The following is a 14,951-nucleotide window of genomic DNA, read 5'->3' as shown; positions in this document are numbered from 1 at the left end:
TAGGGATGCAGGTGGCGCTGTGGTCTAAACCACTGAGCCTCTTGGGCTTGCCAATCAGAAGGTCAGCAGTTCAAATCCTCGCGACGGGGTGAGCTGTTGCTCTGTCCCAGCTCCTGCCAACCTAGCAGTTCCAAAGCATACCAGTGCAAGTAGATAAATAGATACCACTCCGGTGGGAAGATAAACGGCATTTCCGTGCGCTCTGGTTTCCGTCACGGTGTTCTGGTGCGCCAGAAGCGGTTTAGTCCTGCTGGCCACATGACCCAGAAAACTGTTTGCAGACAAATGCTGGCTCCCTTGGCCTGAAAGCGAGATGAGCGCCACAACCCCATAGTCGCCTTTGACTGGACTTAACCATCCAGGGGTCCTTTACCTTTCCCTTTTTTTAGGAATCAACTCTCTGTCCTCAAATTCTTTATTAACCCAACATTACTTCATCTGCAGGTGCACCTCTGGTGAAAGCCCTTCCAGTCAACCCCACAGACCCGGCTGTCACAGGCCCTGACATTTTTGCCAAGCTGGTTCCAATGGCTGCTCATGAGGCCTCCTCGCTCTACAGGTGAGCAGCTGCTTTGCATTCTGGGAGACTGTTTTGCCTGCCAGGTCCATGGGGGGGGGGCTGCAGGAAAACAGGTGGGGATTAAAGGGTCGAGATGGGAGGCTTGATAACAAGGCAAGGAGAAGAAGGAGAAGAATTTATTATTTATACGAAGAAGAAGAAGAATTTATTATTGGACCCGTTAAAGGGTAAAATAGCATTGTGAAATAATTTAAAATGAATTGGAAAAAATGTTTAAAAGTACTTTCCAAAAAAACCCACCAGATTCCTTTTTGTTGGGGATAATTCAGACGGAAATCTCCAGGTGTCAAAAAAAAGGCTATCTATGTATGCCACTACTGTGGCCCGTGTTTTGTTAGCCCAAAAATGGAAAATGAGTGAATGGCAACTTAAGCTGATGGAATACACGCAGCTTGTGGACCTCTAGCCAAAATGGACGCAGGGCAAAGCACTGCATCTCTGTGCATGGAGCGGTTTGCGCTTCTGCGCATGCGCGAGCGGCAAACCCGGAAATAACCCGTTCTGGTACTTCTGGGTTTACCATGGACGTTCACCGGAATGGACGCTAGACAAGGTGGACGTTCGCGGAGTTATTGCTGTATAGAATAAGCCTCTGTGTTTCCCTTGCAGCGAAGAGAAGGCCAAGCTGCTGAGAGAAGTGATGGCCAAGATTGACGCCAAAAATGAAGTCCTGGAGTACGTATTTAAGGCTCGCGGGATCTGGGACCCTGACGTTGGGACGGGGGAAGCATCCCCAAATTCGGTCCTCCAGATGTTTTGGGACTACAGTTCCCATCATCCCTGACCACTGATCACGTTAGCTAGGGATGATGGGCGTTGTAGTCCCAAAACATCTGGAGGGCCGAGTTTGGGGGTGCCTGTGTTATAGTGTATGTAGAAACAGCCTTCCATCCTAGAGCCCCACTGCTAAAGGTGCAGCTGTTAGCATTTGCTTCCCTTTTCACCCTCCAGAGACAAGGCAGACCAGGTCCAGGGCTCACCTGCCAGCCAGGAGGGGGCAAACCCACCTGTGCCTGCCTGTTGATTTCCAGTCCTTTTGAGGCTCCGCCTAGGGATGGGATCATCCAAGCTCTGCCCTGTGACCCCTCCTGTCACTCTTCTTTCTTTGTAGACAATTCATGGACTCATTGCAGCTGGACCCCGAGACGGTCGACAACCTGGACATGTACAACCACATCCCGCCCGTCTTGATGGAGAAATGCGCAGCGCTCAGCGTGCGCCCAGAGACTGTGAAAAACCTTGTTCAGTCCATGCAGGGTAAGTTTATGGGACTGGGGATGAGGTGTGTATGTGCGTGCAAGGAAGAGACCGCTCAGGTTTTTACCAGGGGTGGAGAACTTGTGATGGAGTTGCTGAGGGACTAGCTGCTTGTTTAAACTTATATAGTAATTGACTGTAAGCTTTTGTGTTGGAACACGTAGTACAACAATGTTATACACTGGGGTTGGGAACCTGCAGCCTCTGTTTGTTTGTTTTTAATAAATGTTTATTAGAGTTTCCAATTTAATACAAAAAACAAAAATACAAAATTACACAATTAAAAAACAAAAACAAAACACATATAATTTCCAATACTTATTTCTACCTTGTTTCTCGGACCTCCTCTCACCTCCCCCTTTTGTATTCCAGTTCAAAACTTAATTCAGCAAATCCTTATTGTAACTTATTATATCTTATTTTAACTTATTACTCCACTTTTACATTACAGCTGGAAACCACTTGATTTCTGTCCAACAACTTTCTAACATTCGTTAATTTTACAATATTTCTGCAAATAATCTTTGAATTTCCTCCAGTCCTCTTCCGCCGACTCTTTCCCCTGGTCTCGAATTCTGCCAGTCATTTCTGCCAGTCCCATATAGTCAATCATCTTCATCTGCCATTCTTCCAGAGTGGGTAGATCTTGTGTCTTCCAATATTTTGCAATCAATATTCTTGCTGCTGTTGTTGCATACATAAAGAAGGTTCTATCCTTCTTTGGCACCAATTGGCCGACCATGCCCAGGAGAAAGGCCTCTGGTTTCTTCAAGAAAGTGTACTTAAGTACCTTTTTCAATTCATTATATATCATTTCCCAGAAAGCCTTAATCCTTGGGCACGTCCACCAAAGGTGAAAGAATGTACCTTCAGTCTCTTTACATTTCCAACATTTATTATCGGGCAAATGATAAATTTTTGCAAGCTTGACTGGGGTCATATACCACCTATAAATCATTTTCATAATATTCTCTCTTAAGGCATTGCATGCCGTGAATTTCAAACCAGTGGTCCATAACTGGGGAACCTGCAGCCTCTGGGCCAGTCTTGGCCTGTAAGACCATTTCCCCCAAACCATGCCCATCAGCTGATGTCTTTGGCGGTCAGCTGATGGGTGGAGTAGAGGATTTTAATCCTGGTTTGCAAGATTGCACAGCCAAGGCAGCAGGATTTAATTCTTGCTGTTCCACTGCAGGTGGCTCTGTGGGTTAAACCACAGAGCCTAGGACTTGCCGATCAGAAGGTCGGTGGTTCGAATCCCCGAGGCGGGGTGAGCTCCCATTGCTCGGTCCCTGCTCCTGCCAACCTAGCAGTTCGAAAGCACCTCAAAGTGCAAGTAGATAAATAGGTACCGCTCCGGCGGGAAGGTAAATGGCGTTTCTGTGCGCTGCTCTGGATCGCCAGAAGTGGCTTAGTCATGCTGGCCACATGACCCAGAAGCTGTACGCCGGCTCCCTCAGCCAATAAAGCAAGATGAGCGCTGCAACCCCAGAGTCAGCCACAACTGGACCTAATGGTCAGGGGTCCCTATACCTTTACCTATTCCACTGAGCAGCGATCACAGCTGTGCGCAAAAGCGCCCTTTGAAGCAGCTCACAGGCAGGAGCGAGCTATTTCAAAGAGGCCTTTGCAAAGGCTTTAAAGACAGCTCCTGAGCTTCCTTCTTTTTTGTGTGTCATATATTTTTTATTAAATGCCAGTTATGCTCTGCTCCGATAGCAATGCCTCCAAAAGCCAGTTCCTGGAAACAGCAGGAGGGGAGAGGGCTCCTGTGTTCGAATACTGCTTGCTGGTTTCCCACAGGCATCATGTTGGCCCCTGGGAGAACAGGATGGTGGACTAGATGGTCCAATGGCCTGATCCAATAGACTGTTCTTCTGTTCTCCTGCAAGTCTCTTCTCCTTTAAGTCCCCTGTCTTGTAGGCTTAAGAAGGAAACATTGGGATCCTTAAATTACCTGTCTATATATCACCAATAATAAATTTGTTTTTGTTTATTCAATAGCTGCCAAGGAGCCCAGTTCATTTTGTTGTTTCTTTAAGGACTTGGTAAAAGGTTCCCATTCTCCTTTAAAGTCACAGTGGCCCTTATCACGGAGTTTGTGCGTCAGTTTCGCCAGTTCCACATAGTCCATCACTTTCCCTTGCCGCAGTTCTTTTGTCAATATGCAGAGAATAACATATACTGAAAAAACAGAGAGAGGAGCTGAGGGCAGTCCAGGGCGGGGTGGGAGGGTGGCCTTTTCTTGGGGAGGGGGGAGGGGAGAATAGGGGGGTGCGAAATGAGAATGATATGTCTTTGATAAATGGTTATGCTGAAATTCTTAATACAGTGGTGCCCTGCAAGACGAATGCCTTGCTAGACGAAAAACGCGCAAGACGAAAGGGTTTTTCGTTTCTTGAGTTGCTTCGCAAGACGAATTTCCCTATGGGCTTGCTTCGCAAGACGAAAACGTCTTGCGGGTTTGCTTCCTTTTTCTTAAAGCCGTTAATACCCGGGGAATCCGTGCTCCGCAAGACGAAAAAATCGCAAGACGAAGCAACTCGCGGAACGAATTAATTTCGTCTTGCGAGGCACCACTGTACAAATTATATATATATAAAAGGAAGCATTGGGAGACTTGGAAAAGGTCCTGTTCCCCCTTTAGGCCTCCGAGATCAGGGGCCTAAAAGTTTGGAGCGTGGGGAGACTTGCAAAGGCGGAAGGGATTTGGGCGGATGGGCAGCCCCGCCAATGTTGTGACGTCTCAAAATCTCTCCCTCTGCTCCCCTCCAGTGCTCTCTGGCGTTTTCACGGACGTCGAAGCGTCTCTGAAGGAGATCAAGGACCTTCTGGATGAGGACGAGGCCCAGGAACAGAAGCTGAAGGAGGCGCTGGGGGGGAAACTGCCCTCGCAGCAGGGCTCCCCTCCCACCCCGCCCTCCTCCGGGCTGGCGGACGTAGCCAAGGAGTGGGCCAAGTATATGGAGGTGCATGAGAAGGCCAGCTTCACCAACACGGAGCTCCACAAGGCCATGAACCTGCACATCAGCAACCTGCGGCTGCTCAGCGGCCCCCTGGAGCAAGTGAGGGCCGCCTTGCCCACCCCCAGCCTGACAGAAGGTGAGAAGGACAAGGAAGGCAGTTGCCGCCGTCTCTGCTCTGTTACAGCTTCCTGCCGGTCGAGACCACGGGCGCCGCGAATCATGGATTCTATAGCTGCGGTTCCTGCACTGCAGGGGGTCGGTCTGGATGGCCCTTTGGGGTCTCGACTCTACAATTGTGTGATTATACATTCTCTGAAATATGGGGGAAGCCCCTGCTGCATTCCCCTCCCCTGCTAAGCAGAGCTATGTAAAGACCAGGGATGCGGGTGGCGCTGTGGTCTAAACCACTGAGACTCTTGGGATCGCCGATCGGAAGGTCGGCGGTTCGAATCCCCGTTATGGGGTGAGCTCCCATTGCTCGGCCCCTGCTCCTGCCAACCTAGCAGTTCGAAAGCATGCCGGTGCAAGTAGATAAATAAGTACCAATGTGGCGGGAGGGTAAACGGCGTTTCCATGTGCTCTGGTTTCCGTCACACTGTTCTGTTGTGCTGGAAGTGGTTTAGTCCTGCTGGCTACATGAGCCGGAAAGCTGTCTGTGGACAAATGCCGGCTCCCTTGGCCTGAAAGCGAGATGAGTGCTGCAACCCCAGAATCACCTTTGACTGGACTTAACCATCCTGGGGTCCTTTGCCTTTACCTTTAGAAGAAGAAGAGTTTGGATTTGATATCCCGCCTTTCACTCCCCTTCAGGAGTCTCAAAGCGGCTAACAATCTCCTTTCTCTTCCTCCCCCACAACAAACACTCTGTGGGGTGAGTGGGGCTGAGAGACTTCAGAGAAGTGTGACTGGCCCAAGGTCACCCAGCAGCTGCAGGTGGAGGAGCGGAGACGCGAACCCAGTTCCCCAGATTACGTGACTACCGCTCTTAACCACTACACCACGCTGGCTTCCTATATAAAGACCATTATTACATATATGTCCTGTATATTACATACATATATGACCCTCCAAGAAGTTCAAGGTGGTGTGCACGATTCTCCATCTTATCCTCATAACCACCCTTATAATAATAATAATAAGATTTGATTTGATTTGATTTGATTTGCTGCCATCAGGCATTCAAAAACATCAGGCATTCAAAAACTCGCAATACAGGGCTTCAGATGTCTTCTAAATGTCAGATAGTTGTTTATCTCCTTGACATCTGATGGGAGGGCGTTCCACAGGGCGGGTGCCACCACCGAGAAGGCCCTCTTCCTGGCTCCCTGTAACCTCACTTCTCGCAGGGAGGGAACTTCCAGAAGACCTGTGGAGCTGGACCTCAGTTTCCGAGCTGAACGATGGGGGTTGAGATGCTCTTTCAGGTCTACAGGGCCAAGCTGTGAGCTTCATGGCAGCTTGGGGTGATGTTTCAGGATCTGCAGAGACTGATTTCTAGAGCAGTTTCCTTCAGCCATTTCAAATCCAGGATCCTCCTGCAACCCAAACATACATTTGGGGGAACCTGCTTCTTAAAGTTTTTATCTCTCTCTTTACCCTGATGATAGTGCTGCTGTTGTCACACACCTGAGATCAGGTTGTCACCCAATTGTGGGTCCCAGCTCATCGGTTGTAGGCCATTGGACTCTGGGGCCACCCTTTGGGTAGAAGGAATTATTCAATGCCTGTTTTTAAAAATGCAGACCAGAGTATGGGAACATGTCCATTTTGTGTGATCTAGATAGATGGCAGAATTAATCCTGGAGCAGTAATTGAAATCCTGCACCTTAAAAAAAACAAAAATAAAAGCGGTCTTTGCCAACCTGTTGCCCTAGAGATGTCTTTTGGACTACAAATCCCATCAGCCCCTGTCTGCCTCTTTCCTCCGTAGACGACCAGCAGGCAATGCAGACCTTGAAGAGGATCCTGGCCAAAGTGCAGGAGATGAAGGACCAGCGGGTATCCCTGGAGCAGCAGCTGCGCGAGATGATCCAGAAGGATGACATCACCACCTCGCTGGTGACAACAGACCGGTCTGAGATGAAGGTGGGCGGCTGGGAGGGAGGGAGGCAGGGTGTCCAGTCAGCCGTTCTGCACCACCATTGCTACCCAGTTCCTCCTGAAGCTGATGGGAAAGAGAATCATAAGAATATAAGAGCCCCCCAGAAAATAGACGGGCAAGTTATGTAGTTGTGGCCACGAACTGCATGACGTTCAAAGAGGATTAGTCAAAATCACAAAAGGAAAGGGGTGTTGGCTGTTGTCAGTTGTTCTTTGCCTCCATGGTCGTCATGTTGTTGTTTAGTTGTGTCCGACTCTTTGTGACCCCCTGGACCAGAGCACACCAGGCACTCCTGTCTTCCACTGCCTCCCGCAGTTTGGTCAAATTCATGCTGGTGGCTTCGAGAACACTGTCCAGCCATCTCGTCCTCTGTCGTTTCCTTCTCCTTGTGCCCTCCATCTTTCCCAACATCAGGATCTTTTCCAGGGAGTCTTCTCTTCTCATGAGGTGGCCAAAGTCTTAGAGCCTCAGCTTCACGATCTGTCCTTCCAGTGAGCACTCAGGGCTGGTTTCCTGAAGAATGGATAGGTTTGTTCTTCTTGCAGTCCATGGGACTCTCAAGAGTCTCCTCCAGCACCAGAATTCAAAAGCATCAATTCTTCGGCAGTCAGCCTTCTTTATGGTCCAGCTTTCACTTCCATACATCACTACTGGGAAAACCAGAGCTTTTACTATACGGACCTTTGTTGGCAAGGTGATGTCTCTACTTTTTAAGGTGCTGTCTAGGTTTGTCATTGCTTTTCTCCCAAGAAAAGCAATGGTAATAATAATAATAATAATAATAATAATAATAATAATAATTATTATTATTATTATTATTATTATTATTATTATTTATACCCCGCCCTCCCCAGCCAAGACCGGGCTCAGGGTGGCTAACACCATGTATAAAAACAAGATTAAAATACAACATTAAAATGCAGCCTCATTTCAGTAGAAACTCAAGTCAAAAACTTTGGGGATGAAAACGTCAAATCTTCACCAAGGCCAACTATCCAGACTGGTCCTACATGGGCCAGAAAAAAGCCAGGGAAGTCCCCAAATAGGAGTTCCATCACAGAAGAAGAAAGGAAAGAGGGGATCAAGTTGATTCCAAGCCAAAAGGCCAGGCAGAACAACTCTGTCTTACAGGCCCTGCGGAAAGAAATCAGCTCCTGCAGGGCCCTGGTCTCAGGAGACAGAGCGTTCCTTGCTGGAATCCGCTGGAGGGGCGAGAGGGCTCTGGTGCTCAGATGCTACTTGCAGGTTTACTAGAAAAGACATCTGGTGGGCCGCTGGCCTGATCCGGCAGGCTCTGTTATGTTCAGAGTAGTGAAATGCAGCAGGAGCAACCTTTCTGGTGAAGGCACAGGCCTGTCTCCGAATTCCCTCTTCCCTGTCTTTCTTACAGATCCGTCTCCAGTTTATACAAAGCCTGGCACTTCTCTCTCTTGCCTCAGTAGAGAGAACACATGGGGAGGCAGCTAAGGCAACGTTTGGGGGCTTGTTTTTCTTTTCTGCACACATCAGAATGAAAGTCCAAGCAGAATACAGTGGCGCCTCGCAAGACGAAAAGAATCCGTTCCGCGAGTCTCTTCGTCTTGCGGTTTTTTCGTCTTGTGAAGCAAGCCCATTAGCGGATTAGCGCTATTAGCGGCTTAGCGGATCAGCTGATAAGCGGCTTAGCGGATCAGCTGATAAGCGGCTTAGAAAAGGGGGGGGGGGAAGAACCTGCAGGAACTCGCAAGACATTTTCGTTTTGCGAAGCAAGCCCATAGGAAATTCGTCTTGCGAAGTGCCTCGATAAACGGAAAACCCTTTCGTCTAGCGGATTTTCCGTCTTGCGAGGCGTTCGTCTTGCGGGGCACCACTGTAGGGTGTTGAATTTCTCTAGGAACCCTCCAGGCACTCTAGGAATTGAGGCAGGGTTTTCTCCCAGCCTTACCTGGAGTTGCCCTTTGGGCTTGAACCCAGGACCACCTGCTAGCCAGGCAGACCCTCTTCCACTGAGCTGTGACCCTTTCTCCGCACCTCCGATAACCCAAAGGCCTAAAAGATGCTCTGGTGTGCATTTCAAGCACCCCACCGGCCTCCTCTCCCGGCCTCAACCAATTCCCAGAATCCCCTTCTCCTTCCTCCCCAGCCTATCGTAGCTTTGCCTTGACTTCTCCACCGTCTCTCTCCAGAAACTCTTCGAGGAGCAGCTGAAGAAGTACGACCAGATCAAGGTCTACCTGGAACAGAACTTGACCGCCCAGGAGAACATCCTCAAAGCCCTGACAGACGCCAACGTCAAGTATGCGGCCGTGCGCAAGGTCCTGGCAGAGGTGGAACACAAGTGAGTGGCGGGTGGGGGGGGGAGAGAGAAGCAGTTTTTGGATTTCTGGTGTCCAAAACCTGAGGAGTGGTTGGTGGGAGGCTTGGCAGCCTGGCAAAAGTTTGATGTTCTGCCAGCTAGATGCCAGCAGGGAGGTGCAACGAGAACGGTGGATTAAACTGCAAAGTGCTTGGGTTCCTGTCTTGAGAAGTGTGTGTGTGTGTGTGTGTGCGTGTGCGCACACGCGCAAAGGGGTGTACACTTGTCGATTGGTACAGCTCAGCCCTTGTTTTTTTTTTTTTTTAGATAATATTTATTAAAGTTTCAACAATTACAGAAAGAAAAAATAAACATACCACATTAAACAAAAACAAAACAACACACCACAATATAAAAAAGAGGAGAAAAACAACAACAGAGAAATAAAACCCATTAAACAGAAACAAAAACGCAAAAAAGAAAATGCATCAGATCTCATTACCATTCCTTCATTAGCTTATTTCCTTGACCACCTCACACCTCCCTTTTTTGTATTCTAGGTCTATTATCTATTTCAGCAAATCCTTTCCCTCTTTTAAAATTGTAAATTGTCTTAATATAATGTAGCTTTACTTTTCCTCCTTTCACCAATTAACAGTCAGTTATTCCCAAATCCTTTATATCCTTCCTGCTAAAATCATATAATATTATTCCAGCATCCTTCTAACAGATATTAATTTTACAGTGTTTCTGTAAATAGTCTTTAAATTTCCTCCGATCTTCCTCCACCGACTCTTCTCCCTGGTCTCGGATTCTGCCAGTCATTTCCGCCAGTTCCATATAGTCCATCACCTTCATCTGCCATTCTTCCCGGGTGGGTACAGCTCAGCCCTTGTGCCCAGGCATGTGTGAATGCCTCTCCTGGCTCTGCGCGCTTTCTGGGTGGTCCTGCAAACACCCCTCTTCCTAATCCTGACCCTTCTTTCCTGCCGTCCCCCCAGGTGGAACACCTCTTTGCAGACACTGGTGGCTTCCTATGAGGCATATGAGGACCTGATGAAGAAGTCCCAGGAAGGGAAGGATTTCTACGCCGACTTGGAGAGCAAAGTCGCCAAACTGCTGGAGAAATCCCGGACTGCCTGCAAGGGAGCCGAGGTGGCCAGGCAGCAGCTCCTGGAGAGGTAAGGTGGCTTGGCTCCGGGTGCAAGTGGGTGGGTGTCTACGAGAGTACAGGTTTCTGCTCTGCTTTTCCGTCCTAAAACTGGTACAGTGTTGCCTCGCAAGACGATATTAATCCATTCCGTGAGGCTCTTCGTATAGCGGTTTTTTCATCTTGCGAAGCAAGCCCATTGACAGCTTAGCGGATTAGCGCTATTAGCGGTTTAGCGGCTTTTAGCGGATCAGCTGATAAGCGGCTTAGGGCTTAGGAAAAGTGGGGGAAAAGGGAAAAAACCCCGCAGGAACTCGCAAGACATTTTCGTCTTGCGAAGCAAGCCCATAGGGAAATTCGTTTTGCGAAGCGCCTCCAAAACGGAAAACCCTTTCGTCTAGCGGGTTTTCCGTCTTGCGAAGCGTTCGTCTTGCGGGGCACCACCGTATTCAGAAGCATCACTTCCTCCAACTGTGGAGGCAGAACGGAGACATCCTGGCTAGTAGCCATTGTTGGCCTTCTCCTCTGTGAATTTGTCCCTCCTTCCTTTAAAGCCATCCAGCTTGGTGGCCATCGCTGCCTCCTGTGGCAGGGAGTTCCAAACTAGATAGGAATTGTATTCTAACACTATCCAGGGACACCAGATTGAGAAAGGCTGGTTTAGGTGATGATCAGAACAGCAGGTTTTTAAAAAATATATACAGACACCTGGGGTTTTAATAATAATAATAATAATTTTTTTTATTTATGCCCCTCCCTTCCCGGTTAAAAAACGGGGCTCAGGGCAGCTAACAACAAATTTAAAACACTTTAAAACACTTAATTATAAAAGCAGCATAAAATACAGTATAAAAACATGAATAACAATAAAATTCAAAAGTCAAACAGATAATCCCCAGGGCTAGCTGGCTGAATTGGTCCTACTTGGGCCAGTGAGGAGGCCAGGGGAGAATTAGCTGTGGGGTCTCGGAGAGGGTGATCTTCATAAAAGAGGAGGGGGAGGGAAGAGAAGGGAAATAAAAGATCAGGCTGAATTCAAATTAAAGTCCAGGCGGAATAGCTCTGTCTTACAGGCCGGACGGAAGGTGGTTAAATCCTGAAGGGCCCTAGTCTCATAGGACAGAGCATTCCACCAGGTTGGAGCCATCACTGAGAAGGCCCTGGCCCTGGTGGAGAATAGTCTGACTTCCTTAGGGCCTGGGACCTCTAAACTATGGTTATTCATGGACCTTAAGGTCCTCTGCGGGGCACACCAGGAGAGGCGGTCCCATAAATACGAGGGCCCTAAGCCACAAAGGGCTTTAAAGGTCAAGACCAGCACCTTGAATCTGACCCTGTACTCCATCGGGAGCCAGTGCAACTGGAAAAGCACTGGGTGAATATGCTCCCATGGCAAGGACCCCCTGAGGACCCTCTCTGCAGCATTCTGCACCCGCTGGAGTTTCTGGGACAGCTTCAAGGGCAGCCCCGGGTAGAGCGAATTACAGTAGTCCCTGTACGGGGACCCTCTGGGGGCAAGGGGGTGCTGGGAGTGGGTGCCCATCTCACGCGGCTTCTCTGTGGCCTTGCCTTGGCAGGGAACTGAAGAAGAGGCCTCCTGCCAGGCCCACCACCCCCAAGCCGGCGCTCCAGAAGAAGACCTCCGACCTTGAGCTGCCCGACCCCCTGCCCCTCGGCTCCCTCTCCCTGGCGGACCTCCCGGAGGAGCTCCGCAGCCTGCCCCCTGAAGTCCTGGGGGCTCACCTGGCACAGCTGCCGCCAGACGTCTTGGCCGCCCTGGGTCTGGACCCCGCCTTCCCCCACGCCGGCCTGCGAGCGGCCCCTGGCCAGGAAGCTTTCTCTGCCCCCCAGCCGGGCCAGGCCAGGCTTCCCTTTGGCCCGGGCCAGATTGCGGCCCGAGGTGCCCCCCACAGGCACTACCCGCCACCCAGAGTCCCGGCCAGCTCCGCACAAACCCCTTACCCGCCGGCCTCCCACCAGATGCCACCTTCTGCCCCCCAGGCAGCCCCGCCACCGATGAGCTCCGCCCCCTCCTCAGCCGCCTACCCACCCAGTGCCAGCGTCCTGCGGGGCCCAGCTGTACAGCCCGCCTACGCTCTGCCACCTCAGCACACCTCTCCGCAGCACCTCCCCATGCCCATCTCCGCTCCCCCAGGGGGCATGGTTTACGGTATGGGGCAGCTGGCCCCCAACAGCGGGGCCTTCCCGACCAGCCACTCCACCCCTTTGGCAGTTAGGCCCCCCGCTCCCTCCCCACACCAGTACGGCGTCGGCAGCTTCCCCCCGGGGGTCCGGCCGGCCACCACCACCGTCGACAGCATCCAAGCCCCTATCTCGAGCTGCGCGGCCCCCAGGGGCATGGCTGGACCGCTCCCCCAGTGGACAGGGCCTCCTCCTCCTCCTGCCCAGGCTGGCTTCGCAGGACCTCAAGGGACCCCCAACACTCAGTTCCCCTACCCGCAGCCTTGCGGGCCCCCTTTCATGCAGCAGGTCCTGCCGCCTTATTCCTCTGCTCAACCTCCACAGGCCTTCTCTCCCCATGGGCCCCTCCAGCCCCCGATGGACCGGCAGGTCCGCCCCCAGCCCCTCGGCCCACCCCCTCAGCAGTACACACCCCAATTCCTGGCTCAGGCCCAAATGCCCCAGCAGCAGCCACCCTTCCAGCACCCCTTTCCGGCTCAGGTCTGCGCCCCGCAAGCCGTCCTCGGACAGGGCCACCCCGTCCAACTGGGAGCCCAACACTACCAGCTTGGGCCGCCCCACGACAAGCTGCCTCGGGGCCACACCCTGCCTCCCCACTCCTTGACCTACCCCACGGCCGTGTCGCACAGCCCCAACATTTCCATGGGCATGATGGGGCCCGGGCAGCAGCAGCAACAGCAGCAGCTGCCCCTTCGCCCGTCGCTCGCTTCCATCCAGCCCTTGCCTGCTGGATCGCCAGCCCAGGTCGCCTTTGGCGCCGGCCCGGCGCCCCTGGGCCCTGGGACCCCCCAGATCCCTCCAGGTGCCTCTATGCCCCTGGGAGGGCAGCCCCAGCCCGTCAGCCAGGCCCTCCCTCACCACGTCCCTCCCGCACCCAGCCCTGCCCTGGCGCAGTTGCCAGGCGCGGCAGTGGTGCCGGGCGCTGCTTTGCCCTCGCCGGCGCCTTCGCCGCAGCCTTCCCTGACTCTTCCGGCTCCCTCTCTCCTGCCCCCCTCGGGGCCTCTCCCGCAGCTGCCCCCCTCCTCCCTGGCGCCCAGCGGGGCTGCCCCATTGGCGCAGGGCCCCTCCGACGCCTCCCGCTTCCCCCGTCAGAACTCGTCCACCGACGACCTCCTGTCCTCCAGCCCCGAGAGCCAGCATGGGGGCGCCAAGGCCTCGGTGGGGCAGCCCCTCCTGCAGCCCACCAAGGCCGACGCCAAGGACGGGCTGAAGCCGAAAGCCGTGCAGCTGATCGAGAAGGACCCCTACGAGAAGCCCGAACACATCCGGCGGCTCCTGTCGGAGCTGGAGCGCTTCCAGGACGTGGTGGGCGGCCTGGAGAAGCCGGCCCCTTCCTCGGGGAGCGCCAGCGAGCTGGACGGCGTCTGGAAGGAGCTGCAGGACGCCCAGGAGAAAGACGCCCGCCAGCTGTCCATCGCCATTGCCCGCTGCTACTCCATGAAGAACCGCCACCAAGACATCATGCCCTACGACAAGAACCGCATCGTCCTGCAGTCGGGCAAGGACGACTACATCAACGCCAGCCGCATCGAAGACCTCTCCTCCTACTGCCCCACCATCATCGCCACGCAGGCCCCCCTGGTGGGCACGGCCTCTGACTTCTGGCTCATGATCTACGAGCAGAAAGTGTCCGTCGTTGTCATGCTGGTTTCTGAGCAGGAGATCGAGAAAGTAAGGAGGAAGGGGGGAACAAGGATTTGTCACAAGTGGAGTGTACTTTGATGATGATGATGATGATGATGATGATGGAATTAGCCGAATTGACAGACATAATAAGACAAAAAACAAAAAGTGAAGTCAAAAAAGAATGGGAGTGCCTATATTAATACCTGGTGCCTGATGTAAATTAACCACAGTTGACCTTGAGGTGCGCACAGCTGGAAGAATTCGAGACGTTTTGGCTTTTGCTTAACTGTGATTCATCGAACATTGAACGTTGTAGTTTTAGGTTGTGAGCCGCCTTGAGATCTACAGGTGTAGGGTGGTATACAAATTTAATAAATAAAAGAGATGTGGCTTCACCATAACCCCAACAGCAGGATCCTAGAGCACGGCTGCTGGGGAGATTACCCCCCCCCCCCGTAAATGACCTTGGAACAGCTGCTATCCCAGGATCAAGTTCATTCAGGTTTTTTGAAATAGTTTTAATTGGATTTTGAATAGACGTGCAATTAATTTTTACCGTTTTGAATTGTGTTGTGTTACCTTCCTTAGCGGGGTCGGGCAAAACCGCTATTCTGAACGATGCTTTACATAGCGGAGGGCAGGCAGACTAGTTCATAGAACCAAGAAACAAAAAGTTTGGGAAGCCGAAGTCTCTAACTGACAGCAGCTCCCCAGGATCTCAGGCTTGCAGTGTGTTGGGGGGGGGGCTTTCCCCTCCCCTGCTGCCTTCTAACCATGGGGAGGGGGCAAAGCCA

At 51.8% G+C, this 14,951-nt stretch overlaps 1 protein-coding gene across 1 annotated transcript in view; it reads left to right on the top strand.

Moving 5' to 3' along the window:
- The window catches only part of PTPN23 (protein tyrosine phosphatase non-receptor type 23), a 55,425-nt gene that overhangs the window by 31,743 nt on the left and 8,731 nt on the right, over positions 1–14,951 (top strand). The window contains exons 13-20 of the mRNA XM_079996343.1: positions 445–559; positions 1,190–1,255; positions 1,692–1,837; positions 4,613–4,939; positions 6,734–6,888; positions 9,070–9,221; positions 10,181–10,360; positions 11,907–14,202. Coding sequence (XP_079852469.1) covers positions 445–559; positions 1,190–1,255; positions 1,692–1,837; positions 4,613–4,939; positions 6,734–6,888; positions 9,070–9,221; positions 10,181–10,360; positions 11,907–14,202 — 3,437 coding nt within the window. The remainder of the gene's footprint in view (positions 1–444; positions 560–1,189; positions 1,256–1,691; positions 1,838–4,612; positions 4,940–6,733; positions 6,889–9,069; positions 9,222–10,180; positions 10,361–11,906; positions 14,203–14,951) is intronic.

The sequence above is a fragment of the Podarcis cretensis genome, assembly GCF_951804945.1.
Source record: "Podarcis cretensis genome assembly, chromosome: 12".
NCBI classification, from domain to species: domain Eukaryota; kingdom Metazoa; phylum Chordata; class Lepidosauria; order Squamata; family Lacertidae; genus Podarcis; species Podarcis cretensis.
The sequence above is the reverse complement of the archived record's forward strand: the minus strand, read 5'-3'. Positions and strand labels throughout refer to the sequence as shown.